Source organism: Lactuca virosa, chromosome 8, assembly GCF_052849685.1.
Source record: "Lactuca virosa cultivar CGN04683 chromosome 8, Lactuca_virosa_CGN04683_v6, whole genome shotgun sequence".
Taxonomy (NCBI): domain Eukaryota; kingdom Viridiplantae; phylum Streptophyta; class Magnoliopsida; order Asterales; family Asteraceae; genus Lactuca; species Lactuca virosa.
In genome coordinates this window covers 50,258,864-50,283,448 of record NC_136433.1, presented here as the reverse complement: position 1 = coordinate 50,283,448, position 24,585 = coordinate 50,258,864, and the positions used below count along the sequence as shown (strand labels likewise).

General features: G+C 38.0%; 1 protein-coding gene across 2 annotated transcripts; it reads right to left on the bottom strand.

Annotated features, from left to right (window-relative positions):
- Nucleotides 1-2,206: 2,206 nt before the first annotated feature.
- EMB1895 (ARM repeat superfamily protein) lies at nt 2,207-6,584 on the bottom strand. Of its 2 annotated transcripts, XM_079067412.1 has the most exons (6): nt 6,431-6,584; nt 5,802-6,250; nt 5,537-5,722; nt 5,355-5,462; nt 5,075-5,275; nt 2,207-4,987 (listed from the first exon to the last, which is right to left on the bottom strand). In XM_079067412.1, the coding sequence occupies exons 1-6, from the start codon at nt 6,504-6,506 to the stop codon at nt 2,906-2,908; spliced, it is 3,102 nt and encodes a 1,033-aa protein (XP_078923538.1). In that variant the 5' UTR covers nt 6,507-6,584; the 3' UTR covers nt 2,207-2,905. The 2 variants fall into 2 exon arrangements, with proteins under 2 accessions (XP_078923538.1, XP_078923539.1); XM_079067413.1 differs by lacking the exon at nt 6,431-6,584 and having other exon boundaries at nt 5,537-5,676; nt 5,802-5,940.
- Between the last annotated feature and the right edge of the window lie 18,001 nt (nt 6,585-24,585).

Below are 24,585 nucleotides of genomic sequence, written 5' to 3'. Positions count from 1 at the left end.
TACTCATGTTTATATCCCACATACCAAAGCATATACACAATAGATGTATCTACCCAATCTTACATTAAAGCTGCAAAATCCTTCGAATAACGAGAAGACATGGATGAAAAATTACATGCCAATTGTTCCGCTACCAAATGATAGTAAAGCACTTGGTTGCACATGGATGTTTAAGATGATGGTTCGAACCATGGAACGCCATAAGCCCCACTTGGTGTCCAGAAGCTTTAATCAGCAAGAAGGCATTGACTTTCTTGATATGTATTCTCCCTGTACTAAATTAGTTTTCGTTAGGTTGCTCTTAGCCTTATTTAGGTTAGGTTGATCTTAGCATTATTTTGGCTATGTTTGACATACTAACTGAAAAGTTAGTTGTTAGTTGAAAACTAGCTTATAAAGAAAAAATAATAATAACGTTTGATAAAAACCAGCTGATAAGCTAACTGAAAAGTTCTTTAAACCTAAACAAGTTCTTTTTCTAGAAAAACCTTTTACGGAAGATGAAAATAAAAAATTTGTTTGGGAATGTGGTTTCTCGTTCATCAAACACTTTTGGGACATTTTGTTTGGGAATGTGGTTTCTTTTTCATCAAACACTTTTGGGACATTTTAAAAGATGATATTGGTGTGCTTACTAGTGATTTTGGTGCTTACAGGTTTATCCCTTTAGGATGCAATTCCTCTTTTATAACATTAATCCCTGTTAGAAATATGTTTCTATTTCTGTTGGTGATTTGGGATTAAAGCACTTGGAAATTATGAGATCGTGATTTACAGTTTCAAATCGAAATATTGGGGTGGTACTCCTAAATCCTCAATTGGATAATACTCAGAAGTTTGAGAACAATAAAGAGAATGAGAAGTTTTGTTTTGTCTGTTGAGTTCTTCAACGTAAAATACCATACCATTGAATTTGACCAAAAAATTACTTAAATATGTCAATTGGTTGAAAACCGTCACAAGACACTTGCAACGTTCAAAAAACTGACACAAAACGGGCTTTTAACCGCTGGACAATAAGTTTAACCGATGAATATCCACCTTTCAGTCGTCAAACCTGAAACAGAACAATTGTTTTAACCGTTGGATGTAATACTGACCAACACGTGTTTCGACGAAAGGTTGTTGTGATTTATGGTTGCGAAAACAAGTTCGTTGCGATTGTTTCAATGAATTGTTGCGATGCTATCCTATATGGATCATATCGATGTGAACCATCAATGATTATTTTGATGCGAAATGAATAGTATCATCCAACTCGATGCGAAAGTTCCAAAATGTTGTGTTACAAATAGTTGCGATCGATTGCAATTGAACAGTAACATACTATCGTTGCGAAAGAGCATTCGCATCCGGTATTTCGGAATCACATTCGCATATGATCACATTCACATCTCATTCGCATCTGATCGCATTCGCATCACTTCAAGTTACAAACTCAGTATTGGTCTGAAATCAACTATACTCTGAACTCAGTTTCGATTCAACACTTACTTATTCCGAAATTGTTTTTGTTCCAACTTCAAACCAATTCCGAAATCAATTTAGCCCTTAAAATATTGAATAAACTTAAACAAGTATGTACGCCACACATTCATTACTTGTTTAATATTCATGAAGATTAATTTTGATCAACAAGTCAATCCATTAAACTTATGTACACTTAGTGAAACAATTCACCAACAATCCAAAGGCGATTAAAGATTTTAGACTTATCAGTCTCATAGTCTCATAGGGGTAATGTATAAGATTATTGCAAAAACTCTTGCAAATCGTCTTGTTTTAGTCATAGGTTCTATTGTTCGGGTGGAACAGTCTACGCTTATGAAAGGGAGACAAGTCCTGGGTCGTTGTTGATGAATGAAGTTATTTCTCGGTGTAAAAAATTCAAAAAGAAAACCATGGTTTTTAAGGTGGACTTTGAAAAAGCTTACAATAATATCTCCTTTGTCATGGTGATGGAGTTTCTTGGATTTAGCTCTAATTGGATAATGTGGATCATTAATTGTCTTTCTTCTTGTCGATCATCTATTCTGGTTAATGGTAGCCCCATGGGTAGAGGTGGCAAATCGGACAATTGTATCGTATTTTTGTCTGCTACGACACGTCACGAAAATGTTTTATGTAAAACAACATAACATGACATATGTGTTTTTTTAACTAACAGGAAAACAAATCAATTAAAAAACGACAAACACGACAAAGATAACGTAAAATAACAATCAGTTTATTTAATTAATAGTTAATCATACATAACACGATAAACACAACAAATAAATGCTAAATCGTGTCAATTTCGTGTCGAATTTTGAACACAACACGGCACAACATCATGTTTTTACAATTGACACGAACACGAATTCAAAATTCAGTTGTGTCCCAATTTTGTTCCATGTCAAGAATTTTTGTCGTGTCGTGTCATGAATTGTCACATCTACCCATGGACAAGTTGTAGTTAGAGCACTGTTTACGACAAGGAGATCCCATATCTCATTTCCCTTCTCTTTTGGTTATGAAGGCGTTAAATGTTGCTAAGATGGATGTTGTCGATGCAAGATTGTTTTCTCCTGTGCAAGTGGGATCGCACGATGTTAATGTAAATAACTATTAATTGTTTCTTTAAAGTCTCTGGATTTCAAATTAATTTTCATAAGTGTAAGCTTTATGGGGTAGGTGTTACGGATTTAGAGACCCATGGCTTGAAGACTTTAGCTTGTGATTCTGATGTGATTCTTTATAGTATCTTGGATTCTAATTGCTTAAACATGTCTAGAATTACATATCTGTGTATCTTATTGTATCAAGTTAAGCTCTCTAATTATCCGGGTAGATGGGTTATATCATTTACGTTGTATATATATGTAATAACATATAATCAAAGGCAATGAGAAAGATCAGTTTCACTTCATTTCTTCTCTACAGTGAAAAATGGAGCAGAATTTGAAGAGTTGAGGCTCCAAAAAGAGCCATCCACATCCAAACAACCAGCACGCCACTTGATTTCATAACACCCCAAACCAAACCTACAAACATCAACCATACAACTCCCAAATCCCTGTTCTTCCCCATTAACTCTAAAACACACAATCGTTTCCACAATCTCCCTATCTTTATCATAACCACTAATCTTATCCCCATTATTCACATACTTCACTAGCTTTTCATTCAACTCCACTATCTTGTCATCATCATCATCCGTTTGACTTTTATCGCCTCTACTTTGACCAGGTAGCTCATACGACATTTTACATTGAAGTATGCAATAAAGTTTAGTCAACCGAGCCCTATCCTCTGGTGAAATGTCACACAACTGAAGACATAGATCTAGATGGAGGTGATACCCTGGCATCACACAGATCCTTCCACCATTTCCAGAGTCTCTATTCATGGCAAAAAGCTCACAAGAGACACATGGCTTTACACGAAACAAATACTTTGGAGTCCTTAAGGAAATTTTCAACCAATTCTTCACAGTATCTACTATAAACTCCAATCTATCATTGTTATCACACCTTCTTTTTGCTGCATTTAGACAGATCTTGATAATACTTGTTACTTCATACACGTTCTCCAAAGTTTTAGATTGTGGAACACATTGACCAAAAGAAGTTTCTAGAAGCAACATGAGCTCTTTACATGTCTCCCTGTCTATATTCCAAATCCGTGACATAAGGTCATGTATAAGCATAGCATCAAAGTTACTCTGCAACTTCTGTGAACCAATAATAATTAAGGCCAAGACTGAACAACTTAACGCGTGTAATGATATTATCATTCTACTTGTGTGATCCATGTCAATGAATGACGTGGCAAATAGATCATACTCATGTGCTACTTTCAATAAACGTTTAGATAGCTGTTCAAGAGGTTGAAAGGAAACAGTTAGAGTACCCAAGAGCTTAAAGATATGAGCTACAGTTTCCATAACTTTTGATCTTAGAGACAAAAACTGGATATGGAAGTAGTGTTGATGACTTGGCATCACACCATTGGTAGACAGTATGTTCTTTGACGACTGAAGAAGTTTACAAACCCCATCAAGGTTTTCAATGTTTGTTTCACTTAAATCTGGTGAAGAAGATCTGTTGGAGTTTAACCAATTTAACAGAAGTGAATGTTGTTTTGGGAAACTGAAATACTGGATTTTCATTTCTGAATAGGTAAATAAAGTCAAAGATGTTAACCAGTGGCGAAAGGAATCAGAACTAACCATGGTTACTAATTCTCCAAAGATAAAACCAGCTGTAAACCATGCTCCTTTACATGCTGCATATTTTCCAATCCTGTAAGCAGACCACTTGTCTTTTGTTACAAGTTCCTTTGCTTTCTCAAGGGCAAGAATGTCATTTTTAATTAGGTATGACTCATCAAAATTGGAACTAGTATGCGGATGCAACAAAAGATAGTAGAGAATGTGTACATAGCAATCAAGAGAGGTGGACCCACACACGTCTTCAATCAGAAGTTTCACAACATTCTGAACTTGGATACTCAAAGGTCCAGTTTTCATTAGGTTTTTTAGACACAGATTGACCACTTTTGATATACGCACCACAAGCTTTGACATGAGATGACATGGCAAAATCAAAACTCCATCATCCTTGTTCAGTATGCGGTTGACAAAAAGATGGATTTCATTTAGAGCAAATTCATCAAGATTAGGGCATTTGTTTAGAAGGAGAAGGATGGTTTTGAGCAATCCTTTAATTTCCTGATCAATTTCCATGTCAGATTGAGAGTTCGCCAGCAAGGCGATCCGAGTCATGAGAAATGAGATAGCTTGGGATGCCATAGTTTTACTACCATCTTCATCATATGACATGGCTCTTCTTGTGAACTTTCCAGATATATCTGAGAGAGCATAAATGGAAAAGAGTCTGATAGATGACAATGGAGATTGCATCATAATCTCAACAACAGTTAATAGCTTGGTGAAAGAATCTTTCATTTCAGAACAACTGAAAGTTAACATCTTGGACAACAGGATCTGCAAATTGTGTTAAATAGATAAGAAAAGAGATATTACAGTAATATCATTGTTGATGATGATGTATTAAACTAATTAAAGACTGACCTCATGGAAAATATGCAGGGCATCAGACTGCATGGGTGGTGGGAGTTTGCCATTTAGCATAGTGAAAATTGCAGTGATCAGTTCTGTAGGAGGAGAAAAACGAAAGCGTGTTCTTGATAATAAAATATGTAGACATCTTAATGATGTTGCTTGTAGTGGTATTGCCTTATCTTGGCTTAGAAATGAAAGAAGAAGGTCTACCTGAAACAGGAAGTGAAAACATGTACATTTGGAAGAGTGAAATAGACACATAAAATCATCTGAAGGATCAAAGTTATACCTGCCTGGAAATCAAGATTGATGATCTGGAAGCAATTATGGAAAGTGAAATCATCATATTTGTCACAATATCATCTTCCATTGAACATAAAATCAGCTTTAGCCCCTCCTGCAGTGAGCTAACTGTGAGTTTCACATTAATCTTTAAAAAATAAAAACAAAAAAGGTGGAAATGAAAAGAACCTCATAAGCTTTGCTAGATAAAGTTGAAGATCTTCCAAGTTTGGAAAAAGCACGGACTCCTGCTACTCTACTAGCAATTGGCATCTCAGGAGATGAAACCATGTTTACTAACATCTCCAGAAGAACACGAGCAAAGTCATCTGAAAACTCACAAAAGCATCCAGCAGCAAATAATGAGGCCTTGACCTAATAAAAGATTGAAAGTAGCATTAATGGGACCTAATAAACAATTGCAGAAATCATGAATCCAGATTGTTATTCTTACCTCTAGAACATGGCATGATACAACACTAGATAAGATAAGATAACGAATGTCTGCATTATCTTTAGCAAAGTCAGACCAGCAACCAAAAAGAGCTAACGCCAGTGCTCTAACATCCTCATCACCAGAGTTAAAACACACTTTTACTCTTCTCAAAAGTTCCAAGTGATTCTCTACTTTATTTTTCAGCAGAATTCCTTTGTTTTTTCTATTGAAACCTTTTGTTTTCCTTTGCTTCAGCTCACTCAAGAAGATCTTTACAACACAAAGCTTGGTCTGTTTGTCACTGGACATAAATGTGTCTGCTAACCGGAGAAGGATGGCATTTGCAAATAGCTTATCTTCTCCAGGGACTAAGCCAAACATGTCAAATTCAGCCATTGAAAGCTCGGGTTCCTTGCTCCATCGCTCCAGCCTAGCCCCAACCTCTCGTATGGCTTCCATTCGTTTGCCTGAAAAAACACATGATTCAAAAGTACATTGCGTGTGTTATAAGATTTGCTTTGTTGATTTTTTCGACAAGATTAGTGATAACAGCAACAATCTCGTTAAAGTAATAAAAACCCTAGGAGATGAAATCAGAGAGATTTTAGAAACAAGATGATAGTGAATAAAGTAAAAGGGAGTCAGACCAGGGTTGTTGGAGCGTAAGGCTTTGTCGAGATGAATGCTCCAGTCCATGGCACAAGCTGCTGGAGTTCTCTCCATATCTGAACTGCTAAAATCTTCGTTCTCGGTGGAATTGTATCATTCAGTACATGAGCGATGAACAGCTCTTATAAACCCTTTGCGTTTTGGTTATGACTTTTGGAATGGGAAAATGACTTTATATTATAAAAGTTAGAATGTTTCAGAAATGTTAAAAAAAACACCGAAGTCCTGGTTGTTCAAAAAAATACCAAGTAAGGGTGTTGTATAAAAAACACCAAGAAAGTATATCGTTTGTTCAAATGTTACCTAATGGCAACCGGTTACTTGATGAGTAGGATTAAAAAATTGATGAGGCGGCCTAAAATTAATCACATAACATTTATGTGTATTTCCTTAAAACAAATTAGGGCTTTTGCTCATAATAAGGGAAGAGCACTCCTGGGTTTCTTCTCGTGCACCGTCTCCTTCTTCAGCATCTGTGATGGCTTCATCTTGTTCTGCCAAATCCATAATATCATCCTCAAGCTCTAACGTTTCAAAGACAAATAAGATGGTTGATGATTCATACCCTTGTGATTGTGGGTTCCCATCGCAAATTTGGACTTCAACCACTAAGAAGAATTCTGGAAAAAAATTAGGGTTTGTCCCGAGTTATCATACCTTTTGTATACATACTTTCTTAGTTAATGTCGTTTTCCCTCTTTGGCTGGTTAATTAATTGATTAATTTTTTCTGCATATGAAGGATCCAAACACACCAAATTATTCTCTTTGGAAATGGGCTGATAACGATGAAGGACTAAGAAACACAAATAAGAGAGATGAAACATAAATAAAAGTAGATTCCATTGAAGTGAGGATATCAATTTTGGAAAAAGATTTCAATGAGCACAAAGGGATGACAAATAAAGAATATATTAGTTTAAGTAAGGAATTGGCACAAATGAGTAGGAAATTACGATTTCAGAAGTGGTTCATAATCATGATTTTTGTTGTGTTTTTAGTGAAATTAATGATGTAGTATATATGTTTAAACCTTTGCAATGTACTTCTTTTAGTATGTATGGTAAGTTGTAGTTTGACTTTGATTTTAACAATGTTTAGAAGAAATGTCAATGTACTTGTTGTAGTTTGACTTTGACTTTAACAATGTTTAGAAGAAATATCAATGTACTTTTAGTATATACATGTTTGTATAAAGGGTATAACTGTCATCAAGCCATTATAATGGAGGGGCATGCAAGGAAATAGCAATGTAATTTTATTCAATGATATAGAACACTATGCAGCCCCTCACAAATGGTTGTTATAACTTGTGTTATCAAGAAATAGTAACGTACTTTCTTATTTAAAACAAAAAAAACAACAAATTGAAAGTGTGTTGCTATTTCAGAAATGGTATAAATGGTATATTTAGCATACTTTCTTAACCATTTTCTGCCTTTTCTTTTCATGATTTTCCCTTCTCTTTTTTTTTGTGTTATTAAGTTTGGTCATTAATTTCGAAAGAGGGGTAGTTTGGTCATTAATTTCGAAACAGGGGTTGTTTGGTCACATGATGTTAAAGTAACTAATTTTTAACCAAAAAATGTATATAACGGCATTTTGGTCACAAAGTTTTAAAAGTCACTTAATTTTAACCCTAAAAAATGTATACGAGGGTAGTTTGGTCACATGATGTTAAAGTAACTAATTTTTAACCAAAAAATGTATATAAGGGCATTCGGGTCACAAACTGTTAAAAGTCACTTAATTTTAACCAAAAAAAATGTATACGAGGGTAGTTTGGTCCGAAACTATTCAATGTAGATTTCCATTCGGTTTTAACAAAAAAAATGTATATAGTTTGGTCCAAACTCTTAAAAGTAGTAGAATATGGGCAGTTTGGTCAAAATTCTTAAAAGTAGTAGAATACATCAAAAAGATCTTAAAAACCATAAAGAAATTCGATAAAAACATGGTAATTTGGTCAGAAACTATTCAATGTACTTTTCCATTTGGTTTTAACAAAAAAAATTGTATACAGTGGCAGTTATGTGCAATTGTATACAGTGGCAGTTTGGTCCAAACAAGGGATTGGTAAAAAAACTATTAAAATCACTATTTTTAAAACCAACAAAACAGTATATATGGGCAGTTTGGTAAAAAAACCATAAAACATAATATAAAACATTAGATGTACAAACAATTTAAAGGGCATAAACAGTAAATGATATTCATTCAAAACATGTGCATAAGGCACTAAACTGTAACAAACCAAATTTTCAAAAGAAAATTTTCATTTTTAATAAATCAAACATTTTCCACAAACCATGAAATCCCCAAATATAATTGTTTTCGATTTCGTAACAATAACAATTTTTATTCCAAAACATCAGAGTGTCCCATAAAACACCCGAGAGAGAGTGCACGTCGCGCCATCAAGCCTTGCCATTGCCCTTGGGCTCAAATGTACCTGAAACAAATCCACAAACTGTAAGCTAATGCTTAGTGAGTCCCCCAGAGCATACCCCACACACAATCCACATAACACATATCATATTAGCTATAAAAGCTACATATATCACATAAGTCATGCATACAAACATATAAGGATTCCATGGGCTCCTCCCAAGGTCTTACTCCAGGATGTCATGGGCTCCCCCACATGGTCTTACACCTAAGTGTCATGGGCTCCCCCCATGGTCTTTAGTTGGAAAGCCATGAGCTCCCCCACATGGTCTTACATCCTAGTGCCATGGGCTCCTCCTATGGTCTTTACTTGAAAAGCCATGGGCTCCCCCACATGGTCTTACATCCAAGTGTCACGGGCTCCCTCCCATGGTCTTCCCTGCAAGTATCACATATATAGCTAGCATAACACCAATCATATCTAACTATCATACCACATATCTCTACACAACAAGTATACCACATATCATAAAATGGGCCGGCCTTGCCTTAGACCCATTGGTATGGTGAGAAGACTGACCTCTCGAATGCTGATCTGACAAGCTAAGATCAGATATATCCCACTTGCTGCTCCAACTCAACCGCCTATAGTCATCATGTGATTAACTTGTCACAATCCCGAAATATTGTAAATACCCTCAAATTCAACCCTGGTCAACCCTGGTCAATCTCAAGATCAACAGTCCATGTTGACCTCAACTCGTCGAGTGCATCCAACAACTCGTTGAGTTAGCTGCATAACTTGTCAACTAGCCGAGTTACCTTTGTAACTCGTCGAGTTCCTCCCGAGTCCATTCCACTGAATCCCGAGTCAACTCACCGAGTCACCTTAGTGACTCGCCGAGTTCATCAAATGTCCAGAAAACCTAAAGTCCATTCAGACCAAAACCCTAATCCTTTACTGTACTCATTCAGAAACTCGAAAACGGGAAAACCCTACCCCGACTCGTCGAGTCAACTAAGGGACTCAACGAGTTCCTTCAGTCCCTTTTATGTTAAAGCCTTTTTAGTGGGATCTAAGGTCCCAAACTTCAGATCCAACCTCCCCTAGTGTCGATACCACGTAAAGTTGCAAACTTTACGTGCATGCAAGGCCTTCCAAGGCTATAACATCAAAACTAAGCTTCTTATAAGGTATTAGTGCATGGAAAGGGCCTAAGCTGGAAAAACTAAGCTTCTTATATGTCCTTGGGGACCTAGAGAGGTCCAGATCTGGAACCATATCCTTGTGATAAGTCCAGATCCGAGTATGACCCCATTTTGCACCAAAAGTGACCATATCCTTCCATGAAATGAGATCTAAGCAAATAGAGATCAAGGTGGTAGCTTTTTACCTCTAAATGGATTCTCACAACCAGTAGATGCCGGTTCCTAAGCCTTCTCCTCTCTTCAAGCTCCTCAACCTTCAAATTTCCTTCTCAAAAGCACAAGTTTTACTCTCTAAGACTCACACACACTCAAGGAAGCTCAAAAATGCGGTTGGGGTTTCTTTCTGGGCTGTAAGCCATAAGTCCTTTAAATAGGGTGCAAACCCCTAAAAATTAGGGTTTCTTTCTATAGCGCCTACTCGTCGAGTCGGGGCCTTCCGACTCGTCGAGTAGGATTTAAATCTCGTGTCCTCCTAATAGTCTCTACTCGATGAGTTGGAGCTCCCCAACTCGCCGAGTCCATGCACAAAACTCTAAAAATTATATAAATTAAATAATACCTGGAACAGGTGTTACATAAATGTTGGTAAATGTGCACATAGCACCAAAAGAGGAGCCCTTACAATACATAATTGTTTTACGTGTGCACTAAGCACCAAAAGATGTGTCATTTCATAGTTTTTGGCATAACTCAAACAAAAGAAAATATCCTAGATTAAGGTGACTCGATGTTCAATACTTGCCCCACTACCATCCTTTGTCACCACCTTTCTCATCAACTTAAGCTTTGTGCTCCTCTGCGAAGGACCACCCTTTCTCCTATTACACTTTTGAGCAACAACTCGTACATGTTGAGCAGCTACATGTTCGGTTGCTTGTTCCTCAGTTGCTTGTATTAGGTTTTGAGCATTCTAACACTCCTATGGTGTACATGCAACCCTATAAACCTTGGATCTATGTTTTCTCTATTATACATGCAAATATTAACTATTCCAAGGTTTCATCCTAACTAGCATATTATGAAGCACATATACTACAAAGTTCTAGTTAGATGACATACCTTTTGATGTAGCTTGATGTCTTCAAGCTTTAAGAGCTTAGCCCCAATAGTGTGGAAGCCTCAAATGGAATCACAAATCACCAAAACATCTTGGAAGAACTTGAGAGAATATGTATGCACACTAAAATCGGCCCACTCTTATTTTCACACACTTGTGCCAATTTTGTGAGCCAAGGACCCCTTTATATATTATGGAGGATTAGGGTTACATCCATGTAAACCCTAATACCCATGACCTTTCATTTACATAGGATCCATGGGTTAAAAGCTCCATGGACCATCCATGAAAGCTTAGCCCAACCTAAATGAACTTGGCTCATTCCATATATATAAGAGTCCATATTTAATTAGTTCTTTTTGATCACTTAATTAATTCTAAATTAATTCTTGATCAATACTAATTAAATAATATGATTCCATATTAATATATTAGAACTTATAATATATTAATATAAATCATAAATATACTATTCTCAAAAGACTATCCATATAAATTGTGCCGGTGAAGTGCAACCCAAATGGATCATGTCGGGTCGGGTCAAGTACATACCAAATATAGTTATGGACTTAGACATTAATCAAATAGTCTCCCACTTGGATAAGTCTAAAACTATTATTGAGTATGACTTCAAAACCTAACTGGCAATCGTAGCTCTTAAAGCCGCTGTCGAACTCTGACCTTGTCAATGACTTGTCCATTAGATAAGGGATCATATATTCCTCCATTCTAGATATCATATGGACTGAGACATGGATTATAATCATTCTCTCTGTCCATTTGTTGTTTCCCGATTTTCGATTTATGATGACTGGCTGATTGAACAAATCAAATCAGTCCTGGCTTGGCCAAGCACTCACATGTGTCATCGCTAAATCATCGAGGGGCCTACAGATACCGCTTTTATCCCGAAGGTAAAAGGAATGGATAAACTTCGACTCATATGGCTTGTTCTACTACTTGTTGAATCATACACAAAGGCACGTTTTATAACATCGAGTTACCAATGCGTTTTCGTGCAATCAATGTATAACCAACTCATAGTAACAACTCATATCTCTAGGTTTTAAGAATATAAGATATTATCGTCTCATGATCACTCGTGATAAAATCCATGAAGTGATTCAAATGAGCGTGGGTTGAATCCAATACTCAGAACTTATGAGCACTCATGAGTGTTGTAGCACCACTTTGTCCACCAACTTGGACCTCTACAAACCAACCCATGACAGTCTTGATTCATATCTACTTCCAACATATGACCGACTGTGGATGGTTTGAATAACTTAATCATTCAGGAAGAGCGACTTAGTTATTCTGGAAGTCAAAACATGCAAAGTGAAACACAAGAATAAATTAATCAAATATGGTATCAAACCCTATGAATATAAATAAACACTTTTATTTATCACCATACTGATTACTCATTATTCATTGTTTCAGTTTTATCAACTTTATACTTGAATTAAAAACACTAGTTGTCCCATGCTCCAAGCATGTACACTATGTTTTTCTTAAACAATAGCTTTGCCATACACCAAGTATGCACTCTATGTTTGTCTATGATCCTTACTTTGTGAAATAAACCAATTGAACATAATTTCATAATTTCACACTCCCAAATCCTTATCGAAAAATGTGAGAACTTCAAATTCCTATCATTTATCAAAATCTGTTTAGATTTTAAACTTATATGCACTGACCCTCCTGTAATGAATATGTACAGAGTCACAAAGACTTGTCAACAATCATTATAAGGTATTCCAATGGAGATCAACTCCATGGAAACTAAGTCTCATATTCAAAGTACATTGCTTTGGACATGCTTCTTGCATTAAGTTTTCTAATCTTACACAGATAACTTCCACCTATGGAGACAACTCCATATTCTCATTTTGACTATCACTTCTGAATAAGAGATGCCTCTTTTCAGAATATGTCAATATGGTCCTTCCAAAATTAGCAGTATACTTCCAACTGTCCCTGAGCAACCAATCTTTGGTAAACCTCAGATTGTCCTCGACAATTGCTTAATCATTTTAGTCATATCCAATTCTAGACCTTTTCCCTTCTTAATGCCTCTGGGCATTTGGAAAAATTTAGAAATGACAAATATTATAGCACATGCAATCAATCCTGTACCCAAAGCAAATGGTACACGATTCATGATGTCTCACATAAAGACATGATTCTAGACCAGTCTTTTGCTACAATATTTTTATTTGCCATGTTTTCAAAATTTGACTATGAAGAGGGATGCCGTAATCATAATCGAATTTTGAGAACGCAATATATAGAATTTCCTTAAGTTGAACCAATCAAACATGAAATTCATATATATATTCTTGACTAAAGATGATTAAGGTCTCAATCTAAGCCTTTAGAACTGAAATGAAGTATATCCTCTCCCTTAATTATAGCAAAACAACTTTTTCAATTCCTGCAGCCTCACGAATTGAAACTTTTGTTTTCTATAATTAACATTGCTAACTTGCAACGCTAACAATAATTATCATGCTCCCACTTACATGATGATTATTAGCATAACACTTATGCTCCCACTAGCTTTGACATGTACTCAGAAATCAGCTGGACTTCTAGAAATCAATACTTTATTGACTTTCTTACCAAAGTTCAGATTTCTGATACGAGATGCTTTGATAAAACTTTATCAAAATCATACACCTTTCCTTAGATAGCATGCATGTGTGTCTAAACAATTTCAGAACTATGAAAAGGGATGCCGTAATCATAGTCTCAATTGTTTAGACCTTTTGCCATCTGCTTCAAATCTACTTGGTGGAAGTGTTTCCTCACCATCATTTTCATGAATCGGAGAGAAACCTTATGACCCTTAGATTTTATGGTGTATGTGTTCTTATCCATGTGAATCGTCAAAACCATAGTCACAAGACAAGGATAATGACAAATCCAAACTCATATGGACTGAACTTATGCAATCTTAACTTCTTGCCACCTGGCAGTACAGGGCCTGTCGTTGCTTCCAAGTTGTTATGCAACCAATTGAGAACTTTCAGAACTCCTATGCAAAACCAACTTTAACTGGAATGGGCACAGAATATGTCAACACGAAAGGTTATAAACCTCAAGTCGTGTGCTAGTGAAGAACCTCAGGTTTTATTCTTGATTAGTTCTTGAAATTCTTTTTAGGATCTTTAAGACTCCCACTATCCTCTTGACATATAAGACTATCTTGCCAAATATTCAAGAGATAGTGTGGATTCTTTATCAAGACAAACACTTCACACAATTGGCCTTAGTTGGTCTTTGTTTTATCGAAAACATCACAACTTACCAATTTCAAATGTACAAGAGTAGGACACTTTTACTCTTACATTTGACAAGTGTTTTAAACCTTTCTTTAAGATATGTCACTCAAGTTACAATCTTGGAGTATGACTCTAAGAATTGTTTTGGAACGAAGTATGACTCATCTTCCTGATCTAACCATTTCAACAATTCATGACTCCTCTTCTTAGTCATAAGAATGCACTAAGAAGACCTTTAGAGGACTAATTGTGATATGATTTCTAAATCATTAAGATGATCACAAACATGATACTAAAGTACTCTCCCATCTTTTCAGATTTGAGAAACTTTTATCTTTCTGCCTAATTTGATTCTTCCCATTCGTTCTGCCATACATTGAGACTTTTCCAATGTTTCAGAATTATACTTAAACTTGTAAGTATAACCATATTTACTAAACTTTAATATATTATAGTCCTTGTCCTACCTGTTCGGCTAACGACCCTCCACCAGTCAAGGAAGCGGTGGGTGAGAGTGGACACCCATTAAACTGCCATTTTATAGGCAGTAACCTTATACCCCCCTTATAGATCGGCATCGTGAATGAGGTCTACTAATGGTAAGACGACTTGCTCTTATACATATAATATATTAAACTTTTAATCTTATAATAGTATAAGGGTGTATTTTAGACATTTAAAATACTTGGTGGTTTAATCTATTAATTAAACTATACTCTTAATTTAATTAAATTTAAACCATGTCATTATGGAATTATTAATTCTCTTTTAATTAAACACTTAAATTATCTATTAATAAAGTCCATAAGAGTTAATTGAATTATTCAATAAAAACATCATAATTCCAATTATTAAATTCAAAATTAAAACCATTTAATTAATTGTTTAAGTTATGAACCCAAGAGTTTTAGAATTCAATTCTTTTTTTTATCATAAAAAACTTTTTCCAAATTCCAAAACTTGAGGGCAAGTTTTGTAACTCTTGAAAACTTTTGGATTCCATAACTTATGGAGTTAAATACTTGTTTTATGATGAAACTTTTCATGTTCCATAACTTAAGAACAAGTTATGAAATTCTTTAAAACATTAAGACCAAGTTTTGTAACTCCATAAAAAACTTTGAATCAATTTTTTTAAAAACCTTTTCATATCCATAACTTATGGAGGTTTCAAAAAACTCTTTAGATCAAACTTTTAAAACTAATAAAATAATCATATCATTTTATCTTTTACTAAATTTGACATAATTCAACTCATATAGCAAATGATTCAAATTTTACAAATAATTAGTTTTTCACAAAAACAAGTAATTATCTTAAAATTTGACAAACGTCATGTTTTTTTTTTCTTTTTTTTTCAACTTGAAAATAAAACATTTGCATCAATATAACAGAAAACAACCCATGGCTCTGATACCACTATTGGGTTTTGAGCATTCTAACACTCCTATGGTGTACATGCAACCCTATAAACCTTGGATCTATGTTTTCTCTATTATGCATGCAAATATTAACTATTCCAAGGTTTCATCCTAACTAGCATATTATGAAGCACCTATACTACAAAGTTCTAGTTAGATGACATACCTTTTGATGTAGCTTGATGTCTTCAAGCTTTAAGAGCTTAGCCCCAATAGTGTGGAAGCCTCAAATGGAATCACAAATCACCAAAACACCTTGGAAGAACTTGAGAGAATATGTATGCACACTAAAATCGGCCCACTCTTATTTTCACACACTTGTGCCAATTTTGTGAGCCAAGGACCCCTTTATATATTATGGAGGATTAGGGTTACATCCATGTAAACCCTAATACCCATGACCTTTCATTTACATAGGATCCATGGGTTAAAAGCTCCATGGACCATCCATGAAAGCTTAGCCCAACCTAAATGAACTTGGCTCATTCCATATATATAAGAGTCCATATTTAATTAGTTCTTTTTGATCACTTAATTAATTCTAAATTAATTCTTGATCAATACTAATTAAATAATATGATTCCATATTAATATATTAGAACTTATAATATATTAATATAAATCATAAATATACTATTCTCAAAAGACTATCCATATAAATTGTGCCGGTGAAGTGCAACCCAAATGGACCATGCCGGGTCGGGTCAAGTACATACCAAATATAGTTATGGACTTAGACATTAATCCAACAGCTTGTTCATCACCCACCATTTCTTCAACCCTAACCTCCTCATAAACTACTTGTTCATCAGCCACCATTTCTTCAACAACCTCCTCATCAGCCACTTGTTCTTTAGCCCCAACCTCCTCAGCAACCACTTGTTCTTCTGCCCCAACCTCCTCAGCAGCCACATGTTCCTCAGGTACTTGTTCATCTGTAAAGCAAAAAAATTATTAGTGTAAAAATCTAAATAAAGAAAGAATGTTGTAACGACCCAAAAATCAAGGGTAAAAATTTCGTTTTTAATATAGCTAAAACATTGATACCATTTATTTCAAACATTCCAAATCATCTTTAAGTAAATAATTTATCAGAGTTTATCCCAAAATCAATCATTGCGGAAATCATAGGTGTGTGCACTGCGATCAATCCGAGCTCTTCTTTTCCAAAACGTTGATACCTGAAACCAAAATTGTAAACCGTAAGCACAAAGCTTAGTGAGTCCCCCAGAGCATACCCCACACACAATCCACATAACACGGATCATGTTAGCTATAAACGTTATCTCTACCACATACCACATATCAATTAGCTATAAAGGCTACCTCTACCACATTATACAGATCAATTAGCTATCAAGCTATCTCTACCGTTAGCCACAAAGGTTATCTCTACCGTTAGCCGCAAGGGCTATCTCTACCGTTAGCCGCAAGGGCTATCTCTACTGTTAGCCCCAAAGGCTATCTCTACCGCTAGCCACAAAGGCTATCTCTACCACGTATCACTGCATAAATATGCCACACAACCCTACACAACAAATATACCAACTATCATAAGATGGGTCGGCCTTGGTGCCTTAGACCCATTGGTATGGTTAGAAGACTCACCTCTCGAATGCTGAACTGGTAAGTTGAAGTCAGACATATCCCACACGCTGCTCCTTCTCAACTGTCCATAATCATCAGGTGATTAACTTGACACAATCCCATAAATACCCTCGGGTCAACCCTGGACAAAGTCAAGGTCTACCGCCAAGGTCAACAGTCCATGTTGACCTCAACTCCTCGAGTATAGCCAGCCACTCGTCGAGTTCTTGCTTGACTCGTCGACTCGTCGAGGTCCTTGATGTTCACGGCCGTAAACTCCCAACCAAAAACCCATGACCGCGAACTCTTGGCCGTGAACCCTTGACCATGAACTCTTGGTCGTGAACCCTTGACCGTGAATGAGAAAACCCTCCCGACTAGCCGAGTCACTTGCGCGACTCGTCGATTTCCCACGTTTTCGGTCCTTTACAGTGGGACTTAAGGTCCCAAACTTCAGATCCATCTTCTCCTAGTGAAGATACCACGTAAAGTTGCAAACTTTACGCACATGCAAGGTCTCATAATGCTAAAACTCAACAATAAGATTCTTACAAGGCTCAAATGCAAGGATAGGGATTAGGATGCACAAAGGAGACAACTTTATGACATTTGGGACCTAGGAAGGTCCGGATCTGGAACCATATCCTTGTGATAGGTCCAGATCCAAGCTTGGTTCCATTCTTTCCCAAAATGGCCATAATCATCCAACAAAGAGATGTATGAATCTAAAGCTTAAAGTAACGAATTGATACCTCAACAATGTGCCCAACACGAAGTGGATGCTTGATCTAATGCCTCTCCATTGATCCTCCTTCTTCCAACTTGAAATCCTTCACCAAAATTCCAAGATTAACTCACTAAAGCTCCCACTTCTCTTCACAAGAGGGTTTGCGGCCGTGAACAGTCTCTAAGGTGCAAATGGGAGGCCTTAGAGGCAGTTAATGATCCTTATATATATAGCAAACCCCGAAATTAGGGTTTTCTCTTTATAGCTCTGACTCGCCGAGTCGAGCCTTTCGACTCGCCGAGTCGGTCCCGATCCTTGACCGCGATTAAATGACTCCACTCGACGAGTTGGACACCCAACTCGCCGAGTCCATGCATCCCAAGACCTAGAAACTTGCATCCATTAAACCATTCCCGGAACGAGTGTTACAAGTCTCCCCCACTTGAACTAGACTTCGTCCTCGAAGTCTGCCGTTGTAAAATTCTGGGTAATGCTCTCGCATCTCCTCTTCCGGCTCCCAAGTCCATTTGGAGCCCCTTCGGTGCTGCCATTACACCTTTACCAATCTTATTTCCTCATTCCGAAGACCCTTGGTCTTCCTATCAAGAATCGCAACCGGCTCCTCGATATAGTCCAGACTCTCATCCATCTGAATGTCGCCTAATGACACGACTACAGACTCGTCCGTGACACACTTTCGAAACCCGATAATCCCTTTCCAGGGTGACACCTTCAGCAACACGAATTCCGAAAACGAACAAATTCCTTGCAACCTGCTCACATCTGCTCCATCTGAAATCTAAAGTCTCGAGGTGGTCTGTCTCCCTGATAGACTACTCACCTTGAATCATCATTGAACTGGTTCCACAAGAAAACCAGCCTAAAATAGAATGCTTCCCACTCGCAATACCTTGAGGCTTCCTAAAGAACAAAGTCACCGATCAACTGCGACTGCCGAATAACAAGCAATTCCACACACAGACCCCAAATCACTGAAGTTGCTCCTACTCCTCTTGCTGCCACATGGCTGCTTTCCTGAAGAACAACCGGGGACCTCCCTGGTCCCAACCTGTCTGCTAACTGTTCGGAACACCGTACACCTACCCAATTGCTGAGCCAAAACACACTCAGCAGTCCCCTGCGACCTTCGAAGTATACCTTGTCTAACCATGACTGACCTATCTCCTTCCAGCTGATTGATCCATCCGATTGGGATGGGCTGACAACCTGTCGCCACTGAATCCGACGCAAAACGGCGAATACTACCAGAATAGTTGTAGTCTTGCATCATACCCGGTCTCCTTCGATCTACCGTTTCTTGATTCCAACATGTCGTGGCTCAATTACAAATAGAGCCACCCGAGACACATCACAATGGCTTAAACCACCATCAAACCAACCCATTCACCGCCCTGAAAATCTTTCCTCGATGCCCTTATCATATAGATGCCCACATCCCATCTCACTGAAACAAAAATCCTGCACGAATTCCGATTTGGGACCCTATCCAAATCCGAATTGTTACTCCGCTCCTATCAAGAGATCCTCGAATCGGCATTTGCATACTGCCCCATGACTTCCCGTCATCCTTTACTCGACCGATTAATTAATTATCCTTAGCCGATTCCTTGAGACTTCCAGTCTTGCACCCGGTCCAACCACCAGGTTCTTATGAGATCCCATAACAGGGCTACCCATCCGTAACCCTACAGAAACATGCACTACTCGACCACAAGATCTTGTATCACAAGGTCCAACCCTTGGCTCATCGGTCTCTACCGGTTCCAACCTGAACTCCCATACATGTCCGTGCTCGCCCCCGAATAATTGATCGATCATTCACCTCCGGTCCTGATCCTAACTAAGTTGTGGCTCTCCCACAACCCTGCGAACTAGCCTACCCTAGTTCAGATCACCTGAAAGAATCCGTGAACGCTACGGCACCCCCGTAGTCTTACAACACTCTCTACCGCTAGTGAATGCTACGGCTCCCCCGTAATCTTACAACACTCTCTACCGCTAGTGAATGCTACGGCTCCCCCGTAGTCTTACAACACTATACCCTAACTGACCATTAGTGAATGCTACGGCTCCCCCGTAGTCTTACATCACTTTCACCCATTGCTTCTGACCTGGATACCTGGGCGGTTCTCCCCCACTTAGATTCAACTAAGCCCGCTCTGCACACGAAAATTAAAGGATTCCCAATCCTCATTACGTTCCAATGCTCACCTTGCTGACGACCGGTGCTTACCAAATCTAGAACACCATAAATAACCCTTCCAAAACCACACGATTCCCAAAAACCAACTACACATCTTGTGTCCCAACAATGCCAATAACTCTAGCTGCTCACACTAATATCACATTCAGATCTCGGAGTCCAAAGGTCGGATGCTTCCACAATACTTCAGCGACAACTTCTCTCTCTCCCTCGGCAACTCCGAGGGGCTTTCCTAACATAATTGCTAAGGTTACTGAAACCTAGTCAAAATCCCCTCATACGAACCCTTGAACCAACCCCGACCATTCTCAAAATGACACTCAAATGCTGGAAAATCCGCAATATATCAGGAGATGATCTCGTACCATTCCACCCAAATTCACAATATGCAGATGGCATATATCTCTTCTTGAAGGTGCATATAACTCAACCACCACCAAAGATAACAACCAACGATACGCCTATCCATGCTCGCACCCTTGTCTGCTGGAGTTCCGATCTCCCTAATCTGACCTTGCAAGTGGGGCCCCTCCCTGCTGGGCTCCGGCTCTACCCTCTCGTCCAATGGTGATCCTCAAAATAACCGGAGCGGATGCACTCACTGCTCCTCTCTGATTCTCAAACGGTCGACCTCCTTGTCACCCTTCTGATCGCAACAAATATAATGGGCTTGCCCCCAGTGGGCAATCACTGAAAACGTGACCAAACCTGTTACACCCCTAGCAACCCAGATCACTAAACAGATTCCGGCAACGACTCGGAGCAATCACGGTACACGTGGATTCTGCTCCGTGAGGTACATCCGTCTGAAGATCTCTCAAAGATTCCTCGACGTGTTGAATGACATCTGACACCCTTGCTAAACCATACAATAGCAGAAAACCGACCCGAGATCCAACCTATCACAATTCCCAAATGATACTAATACCCGATATCCACCGGAAATGGCCGAAGATAGCATATCCACAACATTCGAGGGAATCCTGACCACCTCCTCCTGTGATACCTCGACCACCCTGAGAACATGATGAAACACCTCCTTCCGATCCCAATGACAATCTAAACCCTTGGAGCGAAACTTCATCGCGCAGTTTCTGCAAACGTTGCACTGGATCCGACCCTGCTGGCCTCTCAAAAGCTGATCCAACTCTTGGGTCTCCGCACGAGACCCTCCAATAAATTCACCTGAACTGAAACTCTCTCATTGAGGTACTCCAAATCAATATTCCTTCCTCGGTTCTGAGATCCATATCATTCAGGGTCTCACACCCTGACACACTCATCAGCTCGATCACCAACGGCTGAACTACAGTAGCTGGAGCAACCTCTGCTCTAAACCAGCTATAAACTATTCTCAAGACATAGTTTCAAATCCCAAAGCGCAATAAATCGCACAATCAGCCCTTGGCGCCCGATACAAGAGATCCAAGGCGAACTTGAAATCCTGGCAGTCCTTCCACTATCTGGCTCACCACCAGAGCTGGGACCAAACCCTGGTCCTACCCATGTGTGCTCATCCTTATTCTGCAAAGCAGCTATTCCCATGATCAAGTCATCACCAATAATTCTCCTTCCCGTAAGCTTCTCAGATTCTCCAAGACTCTCACTGATTCGAGTATGGATCTTGTGCTTTCAGTAGTACGGGCCCAATACTACCTTCCACACCTATCCATACTTTCCTCAGCAATCCTCCCGAATCCTCCAAGTTACTTCCTCAAAATGATGCACCCAAGTCTCACTGAATCTCACTACTAGCCCACTGAAACATATCCTAGGCTTTCCTAGGTTCCCGAACCCACCCAGTCCTCAGCTGCTGAAAGATTCCTAGCAATGTCAACTAGCTACCTCATGAATATAGCCACATGAAACAGAGATCAGATAATCCTTCGAGTAAGAGACCCATCCCTATAACGGTTGGACTCAGACAAGAGCTACGCAATAGGGTGAAGTCCGTCACTCTGAGATTATCCGGCTTGTGTCCCATGTGACTTAGCATATTCACTTAGTAGCTGACTCACATCACCAAGAGTCCCACAAAGCACAAAGCAAACAACATTCAGACAATGGAAAATCTAACCATCATAATCAAATCGAACCGCTCTATCTATACATCCAATTCACAATCAAGTGACTCATGTCACTAATCTCATCCTAGGCACGCCCTAGGGAAATCTCCTACCCACAAACTATCATAGAACATTCGGCCCACATACCACAACCCATGTTGTCCACATCCACTCCCGCTGTTGGTTGCCTTATGCATGCAAATTATACACAGAACAGGATCTAATAGACTGTCGAATAATAGACTCTACCCTAAGACCACATGAAATAAGGTCAAATCAGCTATTCTAAGGCTATAAGATCCTAACCGTATAGAATTTTCAAAACATACACACTGCAGTTACAAATACCAGTTATCATTCTCATTCTAGCATGACATCCAATATCCTCATGGCTGAAAGCACCGCATATCAGGCCAACCTATTGCTGAGTACTCAGATTTAGCATGCAAGTCTACCAGTTCATACAACATATACATGCATCTCCCCTAGCCCTAACTAGCATGTGATTCACAGATTCATAATCAGATCATAACAGATAACAAATGTGGGTATTCTGGGGAAACTTACTTGAGCTCGGCTGATTACATGCACCACACCCTTTCTTGTCTTTAGAAAACCTTTTTCTTGAAAACATTTTCTTTTGAAAGTTTTTGAAAACTTTACAGATCCTCAGTTTGAGTTCAGACACACCCGAAGGTATCCCCGAATCCCTCAAACCAAGGCTCTGATACCAACTTGTAACGACCCAAAAATCAAGGGTAAAAATTTCGTTTTTAATATAGCTAAAACATTGATACCATTTATTTCAAACATTCCAAATCATCGTTAAGTAAATCATTTATCAGAGTTTATCCCAAAATCAATCATTGCGGAAATCATAGGTGTGTGCATTGCGATCAATCTGAGCTCTTCTTTTCCAAAACGTTGATACCTGAAACCAAAACTGTAAAACGTAAGCACAAAGTTCAGTGAGTCCCCATAGCATACCCCACACACAATCCACATAACACAGATCATGTTAGCTATAAACGCTATCTCTACCGCATACCACATATCAATTAGCTATAAAGGCTACCTCTACCACATTATACAGATCAATTAGCTATCAAGCTATCTCTACCGTTAGCCGCAAGGGCTATCTCTACCGTTAGCCGCAAAGGCTATCTCTACCGCTGTATTTTTCGGTGTAATACATAATATCCATTTTGTGATATTAATTGGTGAAAAGTTTACACCAAATAAAGGGGTATCTTGTGACTAACTTTGGTGTATATTCAATGTATGAATGCCATTGGTGTTAATTAATATTAATATTAGATTGTTGATTAATAGTTAATGAAGTTATTTAATAATTTGGTGTAATAGACAGTTGTGTCTAATTGTTACTAGATTAATAAGAAATTGTGTTTGATAGACTAAGGCTTAATAGACCGTATTTGTATCTATATTGAATTGTTGGAAGTTTATGATGACGTATAGATTGGGTGTTAGTATTCGGTATTAAGGCGGTAGAAGTGTAGAACAGGAAACATATAGGTGATTTTCGGTGCAATATCCAAGTCAGGTGGCAACGAATATTTATTTGGTGATTTGTCGGTGCGATATTTAATGCATGTGGCAACATATATCTATTTGGTGATTTTTCGATACGATTCCAATGCAGGTGACAATAGATATCTATCTGGTTATTTAATAATGACAATGCCCAATGTGGTTTCTACGGGTATCCCTTTGGCATCGATGTTAGCCATATATTATTTACTCTTGGCTTATGGGTGGGTCATAAGTTGAGTACCTAGTGATAGTTAAGCACATTAATTATAGAGTATGGAGTACTTTGGTGGCAACACACAATGAATGTTACAGTTTAGTTGAATAAGTGGACTTGATAAGTTAGGACATGATACAAGTCGTGTAAATCATTTTTGATTGAGAATATATTGGTACTATCGTTGAGAGTTATATTAAATTGGTGTAATTATTGAGAATTTATATTTTGTGAAATATATAATTCCAATAATTAATTGAAAGACATTTAGATGTTTGAAACATGGAGTTATTTATAATAATAAATGTGGTTGAGATTATATATGCATGATTTGTAGGTTCTACATTCTTATGTTTTTGTTCTTGTATACATTTTAGGTAGACTTACCAAAGAAGTG